This window comes from Myotis nattereri (genome assembly GCF_964212035.1).
Source record: "Myotis nattereri genome assembly, chromosome: 1".
Classification (NCBI taxonomy): Eukaryota; Metazoa; Chordata; class Mammalia; order Chiroptera; family Vespertilionidae; genus Myotis; species Myotis nattereri.
In genome coordinates this window covers 199,329,173-199,351,863 of record NC_138075.1, presented here as the reverse complement: position 1 = coordinate 199,351,863, position 22,691 = coordinate 199,329,173, and the positions used below count along the sequence as shown (strand labels likewise).

Genomic DNA, 22,691 nt, shown 5'->3' with positions numbered 1-22,691 from the left:
CAGATGATAAAATCCAGTTACTATATTAAATTTCATCACTTGTTTTTTAGGTATTCCAATAACTGTACCACCTCCAGGTAAAACTTTTTCCATGTTTTCTCCATCATTGTTAATAAACATGAAATTTCAAGCCTATAGTTACAGGAGGGACAGTGTTGATACGATTAGAATATGGAATAGGCTATTGGGATTTCAAGGTCCTATTTTCAGCTCTGCCTTTGCTTCATTCCAGTTTTGATTAAGATAGTTTTCTTATACCTGTCTTACCCATCTCTGTAGAAATAGAGATTCTGAGAAAATTCTCACCATGTCAATTGGTTGAAGAAAACTGAGTATAGGAAAAAAAAAATTTTTTTTTGAATTAAAAATACCAAGGAATTCTTTATATGATAAAGTGCAAGAGACAAGAAAGATCATTTATCTTGACTTAATTATGGTTTCTGATTTTTTTTTCACCCTGCTGGCATAACTCAATATTATGAGAATATATGTTCTGACCCACACTATTAGGTAGATTGATAACTGGACAGAAGGTTGTTCTCTGAGTGGTTAAATTGTTACTGTTATAATGGTATGGTCAATAGTTATATGTGGCCCAGTGTTATTTAAAAAAAAAAAATTAGGGTTTTTTGGTAGCGTGATACAAATGTGGCAGCAAGTGTGTTAACTTAGTTCAGCATTAAAAGCCAAGGAGCATAAAGAGAATGAGAAGTGACAGTTCTTGGAAGGGTGGGTCTAAAATCAAAATGACCTTGATAAACAGAAACAGTGGAGTTTAGATAGCGTAGGTGAGTTTACATATTTAGATGTGAGATAGTCATTGATAGTCTATGAATGTGGCTGAAAAAGACTTACCAGGAAACATTATAAAGGAATCATTGGTGTGTCTTTTTAGTTTAAAAAGAAATGTGATTTTAAAACTGTATAAAGCAGGATTGTGGACTCTTGAGTACTAATGTGGTAATTCCTAAACTGTATACTTCTAAGATGTTCAGTAGAGGATTTATAAATCCCAAAACTGGATACAGGGAAGATGAGCATGGTGAATTTGAAACAGCTTGTAAAAGGGCCAAAACTGATTTAATTGGACTTTTGAGAAGGGTTAAGAGAACTGGGATTCATTTTTACTTAGAATATTAAAAAGGAGGTGTAGTGGAAATGTTTTTAATATGTAGAAGGTTTTAGAGAATATGGCACTAGATTGTTTCTTGTCCTCATTCAAGATAGCATATGTATTGCAGTGTGAGAAATTTAAGTAAGATACTTTAATGCATTTCCCAGTAGTGACAGTTGTTATTAAAACTAGGAAGCAAATGGTATCATAAGTTGTAGAATCTTAAACTCTTTGTTGGGATACTTTTTGCCGATTTGAATTGGAAAGTGTAGAATAGATTAACTGTTTAAGGTCCCACTTAGCCACATTCCATGGTATTACATTTAGGTATTGTGAATTATTGAGAATGCAGACCTCATAATATCAAGGTGCAAATTATTTTCTTTCCAGACTAATGCAAAACTATAATTATGTGCCTTTCTTTGTAAAATAGTTTTTAGGGTTGTGCTATTAAAACATATTTTATGATGGATATTCTCAGCCTTAAGCAGTTATTATATTTACTGGTAAGATTTTATTTATATATTATACATTTTAAGGAAATTTCTACACATCTAAAACTCAAAAAAAATTTTAAAAAGAGGTAAATGTTATTTTATTTGCTTTTCTACTAAAATATTTCAAGTATAATAGATCTGGTGGCAACACTACTGTTTTATATATGGAAAAGGTAAGGCATTGAAATTAACTTTCTCATACTCACAAAATGGGCTGTGTGTGGTGCTGAAAATAAGACCGAGTGTCCTGACTCCCAATTTGTGCTCTATGTATTAGACAAGACTGTTTATTTAAAGTTTTATTACTCTAATACCTGTTTATAAGTTTAAGCTCCATTTTTTTTCTGTCTATTATAACATAGAGAAGCATGTTATGTCCCCAGAAAAATTTAGTGATATGTAGCAACTTTGTTTCTCTCTTGCAATTCAATAAATATTCTCTTAACTTTTTTTTCTTATGATTGAATGTTTCAGGTTTTCCTCCTCCACCAGGTGCTCCACCTCCATCTCTTATACCAACAATAGAAAGGTAAATAATTGTGTATACTGTAAAATTTTTATCATTGATAGGCTTTTGACAGAAGAATCATACATATTTTGGTAATATTTTCAAAGATTTAATTTTATAAATAGTAGTACCTGCTTTTTAGTGAGTAAGTCTAGATCTACGTTAGCTACTTTGATATAAGACTTTGGACCAATAACAAAACACAAAGAAAACTAAATGATAGTATTTTGAAATACCTTCCCTTGATTTATAACACACTGATTAAAGAAACTCCGAAATTGATTTTTAAAAATTTAGTATAGTCAATTTTGTGGAAAATACAAAAAGATGACTGGTAATCATGAATAAAGCATGTCTGTTTTAGGATTAGGTAAGGACAACTATTATCAGGAACCATAATAAAGAAAAGCTGCCTTATTCCTTGCTACCCTGCTGCAACTCAGCTTCCACAATGGAAGATTTGGTCTATTCTGCATAGGGAAAGCCTTATTTTTATACTCTGCATTTATGATTTTTGTTAGTTAGAATGCTGTACTAAATAATATTTACCTCATGGATGGCAATATGGTGTTTAACAACAGAGGCTTTGGAATAAAAAAGAACTGGTTCACATTTTGCCTTCATAATTTATCAGCTTTGTGTTGCTAGGCTAAGTTTATGACTACTCTTTGAGACTTAGTTTCTTCTTTTACCAAGTGGGATTGATAGAATTGTGAAGATTAAAACAGCTGGTGAATTTAAAGCATCAACGTAATTCTTGATAGATAGAAATCACTAATGGTGGCTACAATTATTTCTGCTTACTTGGCAAATAAACTCTACAAAATTAGTGTATTTCTGAAAAAGTGATTTAAATGATATAAGAAGACAAAAATTGTGAGAACCATATTATATCAATAGCATCAAAACCATGCATATGATTTTCAAAGAAAATGATAAAACTCAGTGAAGTGTGACTTGTGAGAACATAGAGATTTAATTTTATTAGTAAGTCCTTCTTAAATATATATTTGTTTTCTCAATCAAAATGTTAAGTATTATTTGTTGATCCTGTCAGTGGAGCTGAATTTCTAACAATTAGACCAACTTTTTTAAGACTAAATTTTTAAAAAGTACTTCCTCTGTTCCATGATAATAGTACCAGTTGATGAATGTAATTTGTCCCATAATAATAGTAGCAAAAGAAAATAAATATAGAACGCAACATTTATTATCAAAAAACTAGATTAAATTAAACAATAAATTAAAAATAGTACTCCTAGTTTTTATTTTGAGTGTTCAGATAGTTTCTGGATTTTTCAATAATTTCGTTACTGCATTTTAAACTTGTAGGTAGGATCCTTGGCTGTGAAGCTTTGCTTTCCCTATATGCGTGAGCTTAAAATTATTGGAGCCATCTTTCTTCATTGCTTCCAGCATAACTTGTTGAAGTGACAGAAATGTATTATCCAGCATTTTGGGAGAAATATTATCAAAGGCGAATATGATGCCTCTTCTGCTGAGAGGAATATGTCTAAGTTTTTCAAGTTTTTCTCCATAATCTTTGCATTTACGTCCACTGTTTTGTTTTTTCAAAGAGTCAACATTAGCATAAGATTCTCCTTGACAATTATTTTCGAAAGCATGTTTCCAAATTCTTGATATGGTCATTCTGTTGCACTTAAATTGTTTTGCAGCTAATGTAATTGCACCTTTCTGCAACTTTTCCTTTTTCTTTTGATGCATCAAGAACTGGACAATCGCAACTTGATCTTTGCTTGAAAACTCTTTTTTTTTCATCTTACTTTTACAATGGGTTGATATTCAACTGAAATAAAACAATTGATTTCGATCAGTGGATGAAATTAGAAAAATAGTTATAATTTGTAATAATTAAACTGAAAATTGAAAGATGTGTCAAAACAAGTGACAGATGTCATGAAACACTGATTTTGATTGAAGGCTTCGCAATTTTGTGCTACAACATAACTTACAGCTGCATTCGCCAGTAATTCCCGTTTAAATATTCACTTGCTACTATTATCATGGGACAGAGGGAGTATATATTTTTATTGATTTCGGAGAGGGGAGAGGGAGAGAGAAATAGAAACATCAATGATGAGAGAGAATAATTGATTGGCTGCCTTCTGCATGCCCCCTGGGGATCAAACCCACAACCCAGGCATGTGCCCTTGACTGGAATCAAACTCAGGACTTTTCAGTCCTCAGGCTCACACTCTATCCACTGAGCCAAACCAGCTAGGGCTTAAGACTAAATTTTAATTAAATTTTAAATAATGTTAGCCTCAAAGTTTCTGTTATCTTGTGAGTTAAGATGAATTCATTGGATTATTCATGTTATACTGGTAAGCTATATTTTTCTTTACAACTGAGTATTAGGTTTAAGATATTTGGAGGTTAAAAATACTGTGTTTTTGCTATTAAAATTTAAATTGTAGAATTAAAGCTTATTGTTGTTAAAGAAGTCATATTCTGCCTTTATGTTTTGTACCAAACTATTAAAATTTAGAACTTACTTGAACACATAAAAATACATTTTTTTCTTCAACAGTGGACATTCCTCTGGTTATGATAGTCGTTCTGCACGTGCTTTTCCTTATGGCAATGGTAAGTGTTTATAGTTAACACATTCAATTTGAATCAGTGTAGGACTTAAAATATTTTTATAGCAATAAAACCATTCTTCCATGGTTTAAAATACTACTTTACAGAACAATTAAAAAATATTAACTAAAAGAGTAAGTAAGTCTTATATATACTTATGGTTTCTTAACAGAATAATTTTTCTTTCTTTATTGACTATACTTTTTAAAATTAATTAATGGTGACACAACTGGGATATTTATACTATGTCTTTTCCTAAAAGGATTTAGGGTTTTTTACCAAATTGTCTGTCTTCATTGTCCAACATTTTTCTGGTTTTTGACTCGTAGTATCTCACGAGCCTTGTTCTGATATTTCCCCATCAGTGGTTCATCTTTTCTTCTATATTATCTGGCTAGACCCTCAGTCATGTTCACTTTTAACAACTTTATTCATTCCAAGAGCTGATTCCACTTTTAAAAGTGCTGTGCATTGTACTAGGTTTTAGAGATATAGTAAACTAGACATAGACATAGTTTGCCCTTATCGAATTTATAGGCTAGTGAGGAAATACCAGGTGATAGAAGTGGGTGTCTTGGGAACATAGTGCAAGGGGTCTCCCACTCTAGAGGGGTGGAGCTATAGATGATGTAACTTGGATTCAAAGCGTGTTCAAAGACGTGGTGGTGAGAATGTAGTAGGCGTTTTAAAAAATGTTTTTATTGATTTCAGAGAGAGGAAGGGAGAGGGAGAGTGAGCTAGAAACATCAATGATGAGAGAAAACCATTGATCGGCTGCCTCCTGCATACCTCCTTCACCCCCCACTGGGGATCAAGCCCGAAACCCGGGCATGCACCCTGACCAGCAGTCAAACAGTGACCTGGTTCATGGGTCGACACTCAACTGCTGAGCCACACCAGCCGTGCTGGTGGGCTTCTTTTATGAACTGAAAGAAGTGTGGTGTGGCTAGAGTGTAAAGAATGCATGGTGAATGCCTGAAGATGAGAAAAGAACATGCAGGGCCTTGTAGTCCTGCTGCATGGTTTCAGCCTGATTCAGAGAGCTGTGAGGAGCAGTTTAGTATTATGGTGAGCTGTGAAATGGCTAGATTTACATTGGAAAAGGTCCATTTTGGCCACCTATTATGAGGAAATTATGGGTGGTAGAATTGCTGAGATGCTTGCTTGATTGGGAGAACAAGAAGCTGTTCAAGTACAGTCATGTGCTGCATAAGGACACTTCTGTCAATGATGGACCAGACTATATATATGACTGTATCCCATCTATACTAAGAAAAGGTTAATATGCTAATTAGACCTTCTGGACAAAGCCATGGTGGTGGGGGCCGAGGCAGAAGCGGTTAGGGGCGATCAGGCCAGCAGAGGAGCAATCAGTTAGGGGTGAGATCAGGCTGGCGCGGGGGAGCAAGCAGTTAGGGGTGAGATCAGGTTGGTATGAAGGAGCAAGCAGTTAGGGGATGATCAGGCCGGCAGGGGAGGGCAGTTGGGGGCGATCAGACAGGCAGGGTAGGGCAGTTGGGGGGCGGCGATCGGGCCAGCAGGAGAGCGGTTGGGGGGCGATCAGGCTGACAGGCAGAGGTGGTTAGGGGTGATCAGGCTGGCAGGCAGAGGTGGTTAGGGGCGATCAGGCAGACAGGCAGAGGCAGTTAGGGGTGATCAGGCAGGCGAGTGGTTAGGAGCCAGCAGTCCCAGATTGTGAGAAGGTTGTCCAACTGCCGGTTGCGGGATCAGGCCTAAACCGTCAGTTGGACATCCCCCAAGGGTTCCCAGATTGGAAAGGGTGCAGGCTGGGCTGAGAGACCACCCCCCTCCCGTGCACAAATTTTGTGCACTGGGCCTCTAGTCTATAATAATAAAAGCATAATATGCTAATTAGGCCGGAGGTCCTTCCGGACATCCTTCTAGATGTCCTTCCTTCTGGACATAAGCCACAGCGGGTGGGGGTCACGGCAGAGGTGGCAGGGACCGGAGCCAAGGCCTTTGCATGAATTTTGTGCATCAGCCTCTAGTAAGATTATAATGGAGCTAAAAAATTCCCATCACCTAGTCACATCATAGCTGTTGTAATGCATTACATGTTTCTGATGATGCTATTGTAAGTGCACCTACTGTGTTGCCAGTCATATAAAAGTATAGCACATACAGTTATGTACAGTACATGATATTTGATGATAAAACATTATGTTACTAGTTAATGTATTTAATATACTATACTTTTTATTATTATTTTTACAGTGTGCTCTTTCTACTTATAAAAAAAGTTTGCTATAATATAGTATGCCATGTTATGCCAACCTCATACACCTCATGTTTACTGCATCACTTGATTGCTTAATTTTCTCTTTTGCTTGATGTAATCTTGTATTGTTTTGTACAGTAACATGCTGTACAGTAAGCATGTGATACTCAAAGGCTAACCTGAGCCATACAAACAAGGTTTAAGTTTATGTAGGCTGCAAGAAAACAAAAGCTTCCTTTTTCATAGAAACTTAGGTTTATTTCAATAGAGACATGATGAAGACAAAGGGCTGAAATATAAATGAGTAATTGTTAAAATAATAGAACATTTTAATAAAAATTAATATTTTTTCTTGAACATTAACTTACCAGACACTGAATAATTGCACAAATTAATAAGTGTAACGCAAATAAACCTATTTTTCTTGTTTTCCAAAAGCAAAATATTTCCTGTTGTGCAGACCAAACAAGTCAGTAGAAGACTAATGATGTGGCAGTCAGCTGCTAAAATATTTGCTGTTGGTATTAGTGGAGAGAAATGGTGCGTCTGCGTGTAAGGGAAATGAATGCAACATGATTATAGTAATCAGTCATTAGCAAACATTGTAGTTCGTTATTAATAATTATGTATAGTAGTATATTGTAAAAATTAAGTTACGAAATTTTTATTAAGATATTTCTTACATACCGTTATATTGGCTGGGTCGCAAAAATACTCGTTGTGGGCTGCATATGGCCTGTGGCCTGCGAGTTTGACATGCTTGCTGTACAGGTTTGTAGCATAGGATCAGTAGGCGATACCAGATAGCATAGGTGTACAGTAGGCTGTACCATCTAAATTTGTGTAAGTACACTCTGATGTTTGTACAAGGAAATTGCCTAATAATATATTTTGTAGAACGTATCTCTGTCATTAAGTGGTACACAACTGTATCCTTGGGAAGAAATTATGGTGTCCTTTTTTTAGGTAGTACCATTGGGGAATGGAGGAAGTGGAATAGTTGAAAGTCTTATACAGTAGAATTTATAAGTCTTGGTGATGGGTTTGCTATAAGTATCATATACTTACAGTTACCTTTTAGATATCTGTATCAGAGGGTTGTACTGTCCTTCAGACCCACCTTGTTCAAAGCCACATATGCCATTCATTCATATCAAAAAGTAGTCTTTCTGTTGCCCTGGCTGGTTTGGCTCAGTGTATACAGTGTCGATTTGCCGACCAAAGGGTCTTGGGTTCCATTCCAGTCAAGGACGCATACCTGGGTTGTAGGCTCCATCCCTGGACCCAGTTTGGGTGCATGAGGGAGGTAACCAATCGATGTTTCTCTATCTCTGTCTCTCCCCCTCCCTTCCACTCTCTCTGAAAATCAGTGGAAAAAAATATCTACTGGTGAGGAGTAACAACAACAAAAAGGTAGTCTTTCTGTTGACTGACTTGTTTCACTGATTATACCACCTTTTTTTCTTTTTAAATGAGTTCCCAGGAAGTCATACTCATTGGGTTGAAATCTTTGTTTATATGTCTTTTGTAGGTATTCAACCATTAAATGGAGAGCAAAATTTTCCCATAAGATAAAATTCACTGAGAATACATTAAAGCACCTTTGTCCTGCCATTTAATAAACACTCAAATATTAGCTGTTTTATTTGATTATCCCTACCATCTCCAACAAGCTCCAAGTTCCTTCCCTTTTCTACACTGTTAGGGAGTGTTAGCATAATTGTTAAAAATAGGCCCTGCAGTTAGCCTAGGTTTGAGTCCTGAGTCCATCTTATCTTAGTAACTTTGGATAAGTTAAATAACATAGATCGTTTTCCTCATCTGCAAAATGAAGTTTGAACATAAAGTGCTGAGCACAGTACCTGTAATATGTTAGTACTTGATGAGCATTACCGATTAAATTAATTAAAGTTTTTACCTCTTATAGTGCTTGTCATTTTATTTGTGACTAAATTTCTTGTGTATGTTTTGCAATGTAAGTGAACATGAGGAATAGCTCATATCAGAAAGAAGACTTTATTCTTGAGATTACATGCATAGTTTCTTTATGGAAGATTTCATTTTAAAAATTGCTTATTAAACATTAGAGGCCCAGTGCATGAAATTCGTGCTTGATAGGATCCCTAGCAGCTGCCAGCTGCTGGCTGGGGCCTCCCTCCCTTCCCCTGGCTGGCCCCGAGTCCTGGTCAAACTCCAGATGAAATCACAGTCGAGGGGAAAACTTGCATACTACGCTTTTATTATATAGGATTTTACTTTTCCTCAAAGTAATATATGCAAAATTTTAATCCCCGAAGCAGGCATTTTCTGCCCACTGTTTACCACCCCCAGCTCTTCTCTGAGACATTTTTTTAAAATAAAGGATTTTTAAAGTAATAATAATGATAAACATTGTAAAAATTAAATACAAGAAAGTTAGGAGTTTTCTTTATCTTGTCAAACAAAGCTTTGGAATGGAGACTGTGCTTATAAAATAAGACCTAGTTTAATTTTTTTGAAGGAATATGGAAGAACATAAGCACTTTTAATGGTTTTAGTTCTTATAGTCTGCATGGCATTTCTACATAATATTATTACCTATTTCTTATTTATATAACTTCAGATGTCATATGTTATCTTCCTACTATGATAAACATGTATCTTGTTTACTTACTATCTCCTTTTCCCCACCAGGGAAATTTTAACATTATTTTTCTTCCTTTTTTTATTTGTATACCTACCCTCTTTTTCTTATACCATCAGTCACAACTGTTCATCTTTCTAAGCCTTTACGTCTTCCTCCCTCCTGCTTTCCAACTTTGGCCAGCTGTACTCCTACTTACAACATTTATATTCTGTCCTGCAACCAAAATTATCTGTGCCCTGGCAAGTTTTTTATTCTAAAAACTAAACAATAACCTTATTTACATTATTATGACTATGTGAACAGTGTGTATTGTAGAGATAATTATAATAAGCCACTCAAAAGAGAACATTCCAATGGCAAATAAATTAAAATTGTCATATACTTCATCAACTGTGTAAAGTCATACATTTTAATTGTGGGTTCATATTTGGATCTTTCCTTTCTCAACCTTGAGTATATTAAAAAAAATATTTTCCTATGCATAGTTTCCCCCCAAAGTTTTTTGTTTTTTTTTAATCCTTACCTGGGGATATTTTTCCTGTATTTTTTTTAGAGGTGGGGCGGGGAGGGAGATAGAGAAACATCACCTTGAGAGAAACTGCCGGGAGCCGGTCCATGCTTGCTGTTTCAAGGGACCTGGCATATATGGCATACTGTTCTTAATATGTTTGCTCACCTTCTTGGCACTATGTGTTTTAACCAAGGTCTCTGAGAAGGGTTGTTTCCCCAGGTAGGGATTTTCCCCTGAAGTTAGGGAGGGAATAAAACCTCTTAACTAAATGCCAGGTGGGTAATTAATCACTTTAACTACGAACAATCATGCTTAAGCTACATAATCTTTACTCCCTGGAATGGAGATAAGAAACGCCCGAACCTTTGTAATAGAGATTGATAGGATTGGAATCAACTGGGATAAATACAGATGTAAGAAGACAGAACAAGGAGAGACAGAAATTGGCACAGAACCTACACAGAATGTTCTCTAGAGACAGAAGAACTTCGCTGGAGAGAACATGGCAAAAGATCCTGGACAGAAACTGGCCTCAGAACCTAGAGACAGAACCTAGCGAGAGAACATAGCAAAAGATCCTGGACTGAACCTGACTACAGAAATTGGCAAGAGAACCTGACTAGAACCTGGTGACTGAACCTGGCTGGAGAACCTGGACAGAACCTGGCTGGAGAACCTAGTGAGGGAACATGGCTACAGAACCTGGCTGGAGAACCTGGAGAACCTGGCTGGAGAACCTAGCAAGAGACCATGGACACAGAACCTGGCTGGCGATCCTAAACAGAACTTTGCTGGAGATCCAGACCAGAACTTGGCTGGAGATCCTGGCTAGGCTGCTGATCAACTGAACGCTGTCTCCGTGTCATTCCTTCTTCGCCGACTCCGTCTACGCCTTTGGGAACCCCTGGACCCGCTGGGGCAGGACCCCGGCATATGGCGCCCGAACAGGGACCCCTAGGTAAGCGCCCCACACTCGGGACGGATAGACTCCACCGTAGGAAGAGGGTGGATAGTCTTCGCCGACTCCGTCCACACCTTTGGGAACTCCTGGAACAGGATTCCCCTAGGTAGCCCCCCCCCCCCCCATTCAGAACCCCACACTCGGGACGGATAGGACTCCACCAGGGTACTGCAGACCCCCCTACAGAGGATAAGTAGGGTAAGAAGGTGGATAGTACAGAACTCAGATTGAGAAGATGTGCCATACTGAGTCCAAAGAAAGAAGACTCTGTATTGATCTTTAGATTAAGAAGATGTGGCATACTGAGTCTAAAGAAATAAGACTCTGTATTGATCTTTTTTTTTTTAAAAAAAATATATTTTATTGATTTTTTACAGAGAGGAAGGGAGAGAGATAGAGAGTTAGAAACATCGATGAGAGAGAAACATCGATCAGCTGCCTCCTGCACATCTCCTACTGGAGATATGCCCGCAACCCAGGTACATGCCCTTGACCGGAATCGAACCTGGGACCTTTCAGTCCCCAGGCCAACGCTCTATCCACTGAGCCAAACCGGTTTCGGCTCTGTATTGATCTTTTAACACATATGCTTGCTAGCAGAGGAATTAAGGTTACTCCCAGTCAGATGGAACATTTTATACAAGAAATATGTCCATGCTTTTCTGAGGAAGGAAAGGTAAATGTAATGGCATGGGAGAAGGTAGGCCCAAGGAGCCTTATCCTTAACCCCACTGCAGCCTTTCCACCCCGGGAAAGTGCAGGATTGGCGAGCTCTCCCTGGGGTGATAGATCAGGACTCAGGTAATAGCGGAAAGCGCCAATCCTACTCTTAAAATGGATACAAGAGAGCATTTGAGGTTTTTCTTTTTATTGCCTGCTTTTAAAAAATAAAAAAGGGGGAATTTGCCGGGAGCCGGTCCATGCTTGCTGTTTCAAGGGACCTGGCATATATGGCATACTGTTCTTAATATGTTTGCTCACCTTCTTGGCACTATGTGTTTTAACCAAGGTCTCTGAGAAGGGTTGTTTCCCCAGGTAGGGATTTTCCCCTGAAGTTAGGGAGGGAATAAAACCTCTTAACTAAATGCCAGGTGGGTAATTAATCACTTTAACTACGAACAATCATGCTTAAGCTACATAATCTTTACTCCCTGGAATGGAGATAAGAAACGCCCGAACCTTTGTAATAGAGATTGATAGGATTGGAATCAACTGGGATAAATACAGATGTAAGAAGACAGAACAAGGAGAGACAGAAATTGGCACAGAACCTACACAGAACGTTCTCTAGAGACAGAAGAACTTCGCTGGAGAGACCATGGCAAAAGATCCTGGACAGAAACTGGCCTCAGAACCTAGAGACAGAACCTAGCGAGAGAACATAGCAAAAGATCCTGGACTGAACCTGACTACAGAAATTGGCAAGAGATCCTGACTAGAACCTGGTGACTGAACCTGGCTGGAGAACCTGGACAGAACCTGGCTGGAGAACCTAGTGAGGGAACATGGCTACAGAACCTGGCTGGAGAACCTGGAGAACCTGGCTGGAGAACCTAGCAAGAGACCATGGACACAGAACCTGGCTGGCGATCCTAAACAGAACTTTGCTGGAGATCCAGACCAGAACTTGGCTGGAGATCCTGGCTAGGCTGCTGATCAACTGAACGCTGTCTCCGTGTCATTCCTTCTTCGCCGACTCCGTCTACGCCTTTGGGAACCCCTGGACCCGCTGGGGCAGGACCCCGGCAAGAAACACTGCTTGCCTCCCATACATGCTTCTGACTGGGGCTGGGGATTGAACCTGCAACTGAGGTACCATGCTGTTGACCAGGAATTGAACCCAAGACTCTTTCCAGGCTGATGCTTTACCCACTAAGCAATACCAGCTAAGGCTCCCTTAAAAGTTTTCAAATTTTGTTTTTTATGTGTACATCCTTAACCCATCTAGAAAATTATTTTTTTGCTTATGTTATAGAGTAAAGGTATAATTGTCTGATTGCTATTTGTTGAATAAGTCTATCCTTCCTGAGGGATCTACAGTGTCATCTCCATTCATGTATCCAGTTTCCATGTATGCTTGAATCTGTTTATTTGCTCTCTAGACTATTCATTTGGTTTATTTAACTACTATCTTGTGCTAATAATGCTACACTATCTTACATATAAATTTTATAGTAGCTCTGCTATCTCATTTAGCAGAATGTAGCTTATTCAGCTTCAGAAGTATTCTTGAGCCATTGCTCTTGCATATTCATTTTAGAATCAGTTTTACAAGTTTCATGAAAAGCTGTTGAAATTTTGATTAATAACTGGCAAATATATTATGCTTATTATATGACAAACACTGTTAACTAATGTAATACTAACAGCCTTACAAAGTAGGCATACTGTTATTATTTTCACTTTATGAAGGTGGAAGTTGAAGAACAGCCAGATTAAGTCATTTTCCCACTTTCCATAGTAAGTGGCAGAGTCACGATTTGAAACCATGCAGCCTAGCTCTGGAGTCCTTGCTCTTATACCATAGTATTGGAATTAAGTTGATGCCCTAGATCAGTTTGTGTGGAATTCATGCCTTACATCATGATTTCACCTATGAACAAGGCCTCACTCTTCATTTAAAGAGATGTTTTTTAATGTGTTTCAGTTATATAATTATCTCTATACACTTGCATTTCTTCAGTTAGATTTAGTCATAGGCACCTAAGCTTTTGTTGTTGTAAATGATATATTCATTTGAACTGTGTGTTCTGTTTGCCTATATTTAGAAATAGAATTGGTTTTTGTTTTATTTATGTATATTTCTATGTAAATACAGATATATACATAAATAAAAAATATACATATATTGATCATGTAGCCATTTACCTGTTGAACTCTCACTATAATTTGTCAAGTCTCTTCAGACAATAATATCAGCAGGTAATAATTTTGTGCTCCCCTCCCCCTTTATCTTATGTTCTAAGACCTCCATATAACGAAGTATTGAAAGTGGAGTTCTTGTCTTACATCTTTTTTTTTTTTTTTTTACACTTTTATAATTTTTACTACTTTAGTGTTAGGTTTTTTATAGAACCCTACATCAGATTAAGGAAAATTCCTTCTAATTTTCCAAGTGCTTTTGAACTATATGAATATTGATTTTTATCAGCTGCTTTCTGAGATGATTATACTGTTCTTTAGTCTATTATTTATAATATTTTTCTAATATTAGGCACTATTTATTTGCTGACATCTAACTTCGTCATGATTAATTACTTTAAAAAATACTGATTTGTCTAGGATTTTGACATCTAAGTTTATATGTAAGATTGGTCTGTGATTTTCCTTTATTTGTACTATCCTTAACTGATTTTGGTATTGAGGTTATACAAGCCACATGGGATAAGTTAGAGAATGGTCTTTTTTGCCTATTCTCTGGAAGTTTGTGTAATATTAGAATGGTCTATACTGTATCCTATATAATAAAATGCCAGCCACCATAAGCATAACGACCGGAATGACCAGAGACTAGAACCACCAAGGCCCCTTGCAAGGCTGGCCCCGCCCCCAAGCATCAGGTAGGCAGGCCGGCCAGTGGTTAGGGGCAATCAGGTAGGAAGACGGCCCCTTGCTGGGCTGGCCCCGCCCCCCTGCAAGCAGTTAGGGGTGATCAGGCAGGCAGACAGACTGGTTAGGAGTGATTAGGCAGGCAGACCAGCGGTTAGGGGTGATCAGGTAGGCAGGGGCGATCAGGTAGGCAGGCTGGCCAGCAGTTAGGGGCAATCAGGTAGGTAGATGGCCCCTTGCAGGGCTGGTCCCGCCCCCCAGCAAAGAAAGAGGGAGGCCCAGGCCACCAGCAGTGACTCTCTGGCAGGTGTGTGGCCGGCCAGCGATCACCCCGCAGAGGGAGGCCCAGGCCAGCCAAGCCATTGCACCCCACGCCTGTCGCCTGCAGAGGGAGGCCAACAGTGGCAGGGGAGGTGAGGGCAGTGCTGCACAGATGCCAGACAGTGTTAGCAGCGGGGATGGGGCCAGCTGCCTGCAGCTGGGGGAAGGAAAGCCCTGATAGGCCCTGATCTCAGGCCAGGCCTAGGGACCCTACCTGAGGAGTCCTTGATTGGGAGAGGGTGCAGACCGGGCTGAGGGACCCTCTTCCCCTCCCTCCCTGAGTGCACAAATTTTCGTGCACCAGGCCTCTAGTAAGCTCATAAAAACTCAGCTGTAAAACAATCAGGTTTTGTGGGAAGGTTTTTAATTACTGATTTAATATCTTTAATAGTTATAGGATGATTAAGATTTTTTTTATTCTTGAGTCACTTTCCTTTGGTAATTTATTTTTAAGAAGGAGACTGAGCTAAGTTTATAAATGTGTTGGTATCAAGTGTATAATAGTTTATGTATTGTTTAATCTCTGCAAGATCTGTAGTTGTGGTCCCTTTTTGGTTCTAATATTGTTTATGTGACATCTTTTTTGTAATCTTGTTAGAGATTGTCGTTTTTTATTTGTCTAGTCTTCAAAAACCAACCTGCTTTTTTAATTGTGTGGTAGTTTTCTGTTTATTTGATTGCTATTATCTTTAGTATTTCCCTTCTGTTAGATTATTCTGTGCTTTTCTAAGTTCTTACATTAATTTTCCATATTTTCTTTTTTTGTTTGTTTACTTTTATTATTGACAGTACTATATACAAATGTCTCTCATTTTCCCCTTTCTTTGCCCAACCTGTTCCCTGCCTACCTTTAGCACACTATTTATTGTCTGTGACCATGGGTTATGCACCATCTTTTCTAATGTAGTTTCTTAAAGATTAAATTTCCCTCCAGGACAGTTTGCATCTCTTTTTTTAAAAAAACAAAACAAAAACCCCAAACATTTTTATTGATTTTGGGAATGGTGAGGGAGAGAGAGATAGAAACATCAATGATGACAGAGAATCATTGATCGGCTGCCTCCTGCACTCCCCACTCTGGGGACCGAGCCCACAGTACGTGCATGTGCCCGACTGGGAATTGAACCTTGACCTCCTAGTTCATAGGTTGATGCTCAATCACTGAGCCATGCCAGCTGAGCTATTTTTAATTTTTAAAAATTTTTGATTCACACCAGGCAGCTACTGTTGTATTGGCTATTGGCTGTCGTCATTTTTTTAAAAAAATATATTTTATTGATTTTTTACAGAGAGGAAGAGAGAGAGATAGAGAGTTAGAAACATCAATGAGAGAGAAACATCGATTCAGCTGTCTCCTGCACATCTCCTACTGGGGATGTGCCTGCAACCAAGGTACATGCCCTTGACTGGAATCGAACCTGGGACCCTTTAGTCCACAGGCCGATGCTCTATCCACTGAGCCAAACTGGTTACAGCTGTTTTCATTTTTTAAAATTGATTTTAGAGAGAGGAATCTATCTCTGAAGTCAATTCCTAAATGTTTAAAAATTTTTTTTTGACACCTTAGTTATCAGAAATGTGTTTTTAATTTGAAATGTATGGAGATTAATTTCCCATAAATTTTGTTTTACTAATTTAATTTGCATGGTGGTCAGAAAACTTGTTTATTTTACTGATCCTCTGAAAGTCCATAGTATATTTTTATTAATGTTTCATATGTGCTTGAGAAGAATGAGTATTCTGTTGTTTATTATCAACCTTGTTAACAATGTTTTGCAAAAATCTTACATATCTATAGCAATTTTTGCTTAAGGTATCAATAATTGAGAGAAGTATGGTATTCTCCCATAATCATTTTGGATTTTTCTATTTCTACTTGAATTTCTATTATCTCTTATTCTCTAAATATTAAGGCTATGTTAGATATCTGGAAGTTATATTTGTTCTGTCTTCTTGGTGAGTTATATTTTCATCTTCATGTTGTTATCCTTTCTTTCCCAGGTAATCTATACTAATAAAAGGGTAATATGCTAATTAGACCAGGAGACGTTCTGGACATCCTTCCGGACAAAGCCATGGTGGCGGGGCCGAGGCAAAGGTGGTTAGGGGCAATCAGGCCAGGAGAGGAGGGCAGTTGGCGATTAGGCCGGCGGGGTGGGGGGCAGTTGGGGGTGAGCAGGCCAGCAGGGACGGTGGGGGCGAGAAGGCCTGCAGGTAGAGTGGTTAGGGATGATCAGGCAGGCAGACAGGTGAGCAGTTAGGAGCCAGCAGTCCTGAATTGTGAGGGGGATATTCGACTGCCGGTTTGGGCCCAATCCAGCAGTAGGACATCCCTAGAGGGATCCCAGATTGGAGAGGGTGCAGGCTGGGACAAGATTCCACCCCCACCCCCACCCCCCCACCAAACCCGTGAGCGAATTTCGTGTACCGGGCCACTAATCCTATATAATAAAAGGCTAATATGCAAATTAACCGAACAACGGAACGACCGGTTGCAATGACGTGCACTGACCACCAGGGGGCAGACGCTCACCACAGGAGCTGACCCTGGTGGTCAGTGCGCTTTCACAGAAGCCCTGAGCTGGTGAGTGCAGTGGCGGTGGCGGGAGCCTCTTCCACCTCCGCAGCAGCTCCAAGGATGTCCGACTGACAGCTCCTGGACTGGGAGCTCCAGGTTGGGTTGAGGGACCGCCTCCCCAAGTGCATGAATGTTGTGCACCAGGCCTCTAGTCCTTACTATATGCTTCTGCTTTGTCATTAGTATAGCTACTCATAAGTAGATTTAGGGGTATTAATATTTTTTTCTTACATCCTTTGCTATTAACCATTCTGTGTTTTTATGTCTTATAATCAGAATATAATAGGAATTATTCAAAGTACAAATCAAAAATCTCTGTTATGTAACTGATGAATTCAGTCCCTTTTATATTGTGCTGATTGTTGAGCTAATAAACTTGTCCACCCAACGCCCATATTATCCAAGTCTTTTTTGAATTGGCAATTTTTAAAAAATTCTGTTTTTCCCTATATTGTTTTGAAATTATACATTCGTGTGTGTATGTTTGTGTTTGTGTTACTCTTAAAATGCATTGTACATCTATCTTTCGGTGAACTCTGTTGATTATAACGTTTGTTCTTTTTGTTTATGGATGTCTTTGCTTTTTTCTTATTTTTAAAATATAATTTGTTAAATACATGTTCCTAGGTTGACTATCATTTTCTCTCAATACTTTGAAGATGCCCTAATTTATTCTGGTTTACATTTTTGATAAGGGGAATTTTGTGGTGTATCTATTTCTGGTTACTGTTCACCTTGCAAAATGATTATGTTAAGTCTTTAAGGTTTGTTTCTTCATATTCCCCCAATCTGTGGGTATTCACACTATGACATTTATCTTTTCTAGTTATAAATTAACTTTGCATTATAATCTAATGAAGCACTTTTGGTGGGAATTTTGTTTTTATTTTCTAGTACTTTTTGTTTTTTCTCTTGTTTTTTAAGTACCAAAACTTATGTTTTGTTTTGTGTATGTTTTTTCTTTAGTTGCCTTTCCCCACCTTCCTGGTTCTGCTCCTTCATGGCCTAGTCTTGTGGACACCAGCAAGCAATGGGACTATTATTCAAGGAGAGAGAAGGACCGAGACCGGGACCGGGACCGAGACAGGGACCGAGACCGAGATCGTGATCGAGACCGAGAGAGAGAGCGCACCAGAGAGCGGGAGCGCGAGCGTGACCACAGTCCCACACCAAGTGTTTTCAACAGGTTTGCTGAGTGTGCTGTAGTTTGTATACATGTATTTCATGTGTACTTTAGAATTTGTATTTGATTATAGAATGAAAAATTCGATTTAGTTGGGATAGCATTGCTCGAAGAGTATTTAGGATAACCATTTTAAAAGCATCAAGGCTATTTAATTCTTAGGGATTCTCATTACCTAAAGCAATAGTCTTCAAATTTGTTTACTTCTCTCTTAAAAGAATTTTGAAAACTTTGTACTCCGTCCCTTATCTTGCCATCTAAAATGTTTTTCATTTTAAAATTTTAAATACATAGTTGAGCAGATTTTTTGGGGGAAGGGGGCAACAGAATTCAATCCAGTTCATTTAGAAATTAAAGTTTCAGTTTTCTCATTTTCTTGGAAAAGGGTTTTACCATGACTTGTCAAAAGACTACCAATTATTTATCTTAATATGCTCAGAGGTTTGGGGAAATTAAAATGCTATTATTACATCTTGGTCAAAACAGTCTTTAAAAAAATTAAACACCTTTATGTGTGTTAAATATTTATTTCTAGCAAATTTCCTATATTCCATTTATGGAAAATAGCTACCATATAACTTAATTGGTAAAAGATAGCTCTCATTGTCAAGTCATACAGCCAAATCACATTCAGTTCTAGTTGTAAAAAGTCTGGCCTCATTTGCTATTCAGTCAGATGAGTTCATTTGTATTCCATATCCAAGTCTAATTAACAGATTAGCCACACAGCTTACAATAAGATGCTACCTTTCAACACTTTGCTTTTCTTAAAAGGGGTTTCTTTCTTTTTTTTTTTTCTTAAGTTTTTACTGGTTCAGGGAAAATTCTTATGACTCCCACCACACTATGATATATATGAAGTTAGAACTCCCATTTCTTACTCCATACTTTGTTCTTAAATGAACAGTGTATAAGATAGGAAAACCTAAATTCCTATAGATGCTTTATGGTTCCTTGAATAAAATAATTCTCACTGGCACTAATATTATAAACTAGAGGCCCGTTGCAGGAAGATTCATGCAAGAATAGGGCTTACTATGGCTGGAGCAAAGCAGAGAAGGGAGCAAAACCTGCTGAGGTGGGCTTCGCTCCCGCCCCCAGCCGCTCCAGCTTGGTGGGTTTTCCCAGCCCGCCCCCAGCCAATGCTGCTGGGTTTTCCCAACCCGCCCCCATCCGCTGCAGCTGGGTGGGTTTGCCGAAACTGCCCACAGCCGCTGCTGCTGGGTTTGCCCAACTCGCTCCCAGCCGCTCAGTCTGGGTGGGTTTTCCCAACCCGCCCCAGCCGCTCAGTCTGGGTGGGTTTTCCCAACCCGCCCTAGCCGCTCAGTCTGGGTGGGTTTGCCCAACCTGCCCCCAGCCGCTCAGTCTGGGTGGGTTTGCCCAACCCGCCCCCAGCCGCTCTGTCTGGTTTCCCCTCCCACTCTCAGCAGCTGTGGTTGGGTTTCCCCTCCTGCCTCCTGCCTCTGCAGCCTTGGCTCCTTTACTGTGTCCGCGGCCTCTACTTTGCTCCCTTCTATAGCCCTTGGCTTCCATGTTGTCTTCAGTCTTCGCTCAGAGCCAGTATATGCAAATTAATCGCCATCTTGGTTGGTGGTTAACCGCCATCTTGGCTGGCAGTTAATTTGCATATCGCTCTGATTAGCCAATGGGAAGGGTAGCGGTCGTACGGCTAATTACCATGTTTCTCTATTATTCGATAGGATTAGATCGGCTTGATGCCATGATGATTTTTATACCCTGAGCCAATGTACCATAGTAAAATTGGTGAAAGGAATGCCTTTCTTTTGTAAAGGGCAGGAGGGTGATTTTGAGAGAAGACGTTAGCTGGAGAAGTGGCATGATGTTTTACATTAGGCAGTTCAGATTTAGGAAATAGTAAATACGGATGTTGAGGATCTGGAAATTGACTCCCTAAAACGTCTGCGCTATTGGAAAGAATTCATATACTGCTGTGGGGTTGGCATGTACTGCTGACCTAAAGAATAAATTCCTAATTCTTCTTATAATCCACAGTCACAGTCATGTACTTTTCTAGACTTTAGCCCCAGTTCTCTCGCAAGCCAGTGCACAGCATGACTGATTGCTGTTCTGGGAATCCCTCAAAGTTTTATACTTAGTTCATGTTGTTTCTTTCCTCTCTGCCTTACAAACTTATATTAACTCTTCAAGGTCCTCTGTGAGCTTCTCTGAACCTGAAGGAATTAATTTTGTTCACATGTTCCCTAAACACTTTTTTTTTTAATTCCTCACCCGAGGATATTTTTCCATTGATTTTTAGGGAGAGTGGGAGAGGGAGGGAAAGACAAAGAGAAACATCGATGAGAGAGAAACACATTCATTGGTTGCCTCCTGCATGTGCCCTGTCCCAAAGCCCAGTCCGGGGAGGAGCCTGCAACTGAGGTACGTGCCCTTGACTGGAATAGAACCTGGAACCCTTTGGTCCACATCCCGCTGCTCTATCCACTGAACCAAACCGGGTAGGGCCACTTTGTTTCTTAGTAAGTCTCTTTAAGGGCATTGACCACCATTTTTCCTTTCTGTATTCTCAGTACTTTGTACAGTAATGTCTGGCACATAGTATGTCAGTGAATAAAATGACATATTTAAGGAGAGGAAGGTGACTACAATAGAGAAAGAATAATTTTGAAAAACTGTTGGTGAAACTCTTAGGTAGAAGCTGTTTATCACAATCAAATCATTAATTTGGGCATCTTATAACATATCAGTCTAGGTACCATCACAATGTAGAATGAAGATAACTTTTTTATACCAACTATTTTTAGGGATAAGATAAATGTAAGATACATAGACAATTTTCTGATTTTGCTGGGTGAGATGAAGCAGAATATCAGTTCAGGGTGTGAGGATATGCTTGATTCAAGCAGCATTTGTTTTGTTAGTTGTGGTCATCTAATTATATACTTCTTAATCCAAAAGGTACTTGGGGATTTATCTAGTCTAAATTTCTACTTATCAGGTGAGGAAATGGAAGCATAAAGAAACATAAGACAATGGTAGAGCCATAATCTCAAAATGTGATCGAGATCTTACTTAAAATCCTCTCTATTCTTGAAATTAGGTAATTTAAAATTTTTCTCATTTTCCTTATTATTCCCTATGCACTTGATTTTCTCCCCATTTTTAGGGGGCGGGGGCTGAAGGGAGTAGCGATTCATTCTTTCATTTATGTAATTGACATTTTCTGATTCCCTCTTATGTACCAGGCACAGAGCTTTGTGCTGAGGCTACAGAATTATTCATAAACTGCCCTTTTTGATTTAACCATATAATATTGTCAAGGTGACAAAGACTAGTTAGTTGTTTGAAACTTTACCTAAAGCAGTGTACAATAAGAAACTGGACAGGATTTATTAATCTTTTTCCTTTCTGTAGTTCCTAATAATATGACTTAAGCTTTGTAGGCACCTGATAAAATTTTAAATAAGTAAAGGTACGATACATATTTGGGTGTGTGTGTGTGAGTGTATGTTTTGTGTTTCTGTGGTGGGACATGTACTGTTAACTTGAGCCACATAGGTCAGCATGATTCTGTTAAGTTCAAGAGCATTACTTTCCAGAAAGTTGAATAGTTTCTAATGTAGTTAAACTACTTGAGATAGCACTGTTATCTCTAGAATGTCCATACTCACAAGTTAAGGAGCTTAATGCAAAACTTGATAGGAAAGAAGACTAAAAGAAATGGCTTTGATGTCTTTCCTAGAGCTCATAAATTTTCTTTGCGTAAACATAAATAATACAGTTTATAGAATATTTGAGGCTAAGTTATCTGATTAAATTTTAAACACAGGTGTTGCTTTAATTTTTATTGAAACTAAAGTGTTAATGGTTAAACCACATTTAATTTTCAGGTTGCTATGCTGTAGAGCATCAGAAGTCAGTGTTTACCTAAATCTGACTAAAAGTTTAAGGCAAGAGGTGGAGGAATTTTGTGTTGTTTTGAATTATCCCAGGACTAAAGTGTTCTCTGGAAAATTCAAGT

The 22,691-nt window shown here is 38.6% G+C and overlaps 1 protein-coding gene across 11 annotated transcripts in view; it reads left to right on the top strand.

Moving 5' to 3' along the window:
- FIP1L1 (factor interacting with PAPOLA and CPSF1) overlaps positions 1–22,691 on the top strand; it is a 96,085-nt gene that overhangs the window by 63,801 nt on the left and 9,593 nt on the right. For 6 of the 11 annotated variants that reach the window (XM_081088660.1, XM_081088659.1, XM_081088654.1 and 3 more), the window contains 4 exons: positions 51–77; positions 2,086–2,140; positions 4,671–4,726; positions 18,475–18,694. In XM_081088660.1, coding sequence (XP_080944786.1) covers positions 51–77; positions 2,086–2,140; positions 4,671–4,726; positions 18,475–18,694 — 358 coding nt within the window. The remainder of the gene's footprint in view (positions 1–50; positions 78–2,085; positions 2,141–4,670; positions 4,727–18,474; positions 18,695–22,691) is intronic. The other 5 variants (XM_081088658.1, XM_081088652.1, XM_081088651.1 and 2 more) reach the window with 1 other exon arrangement.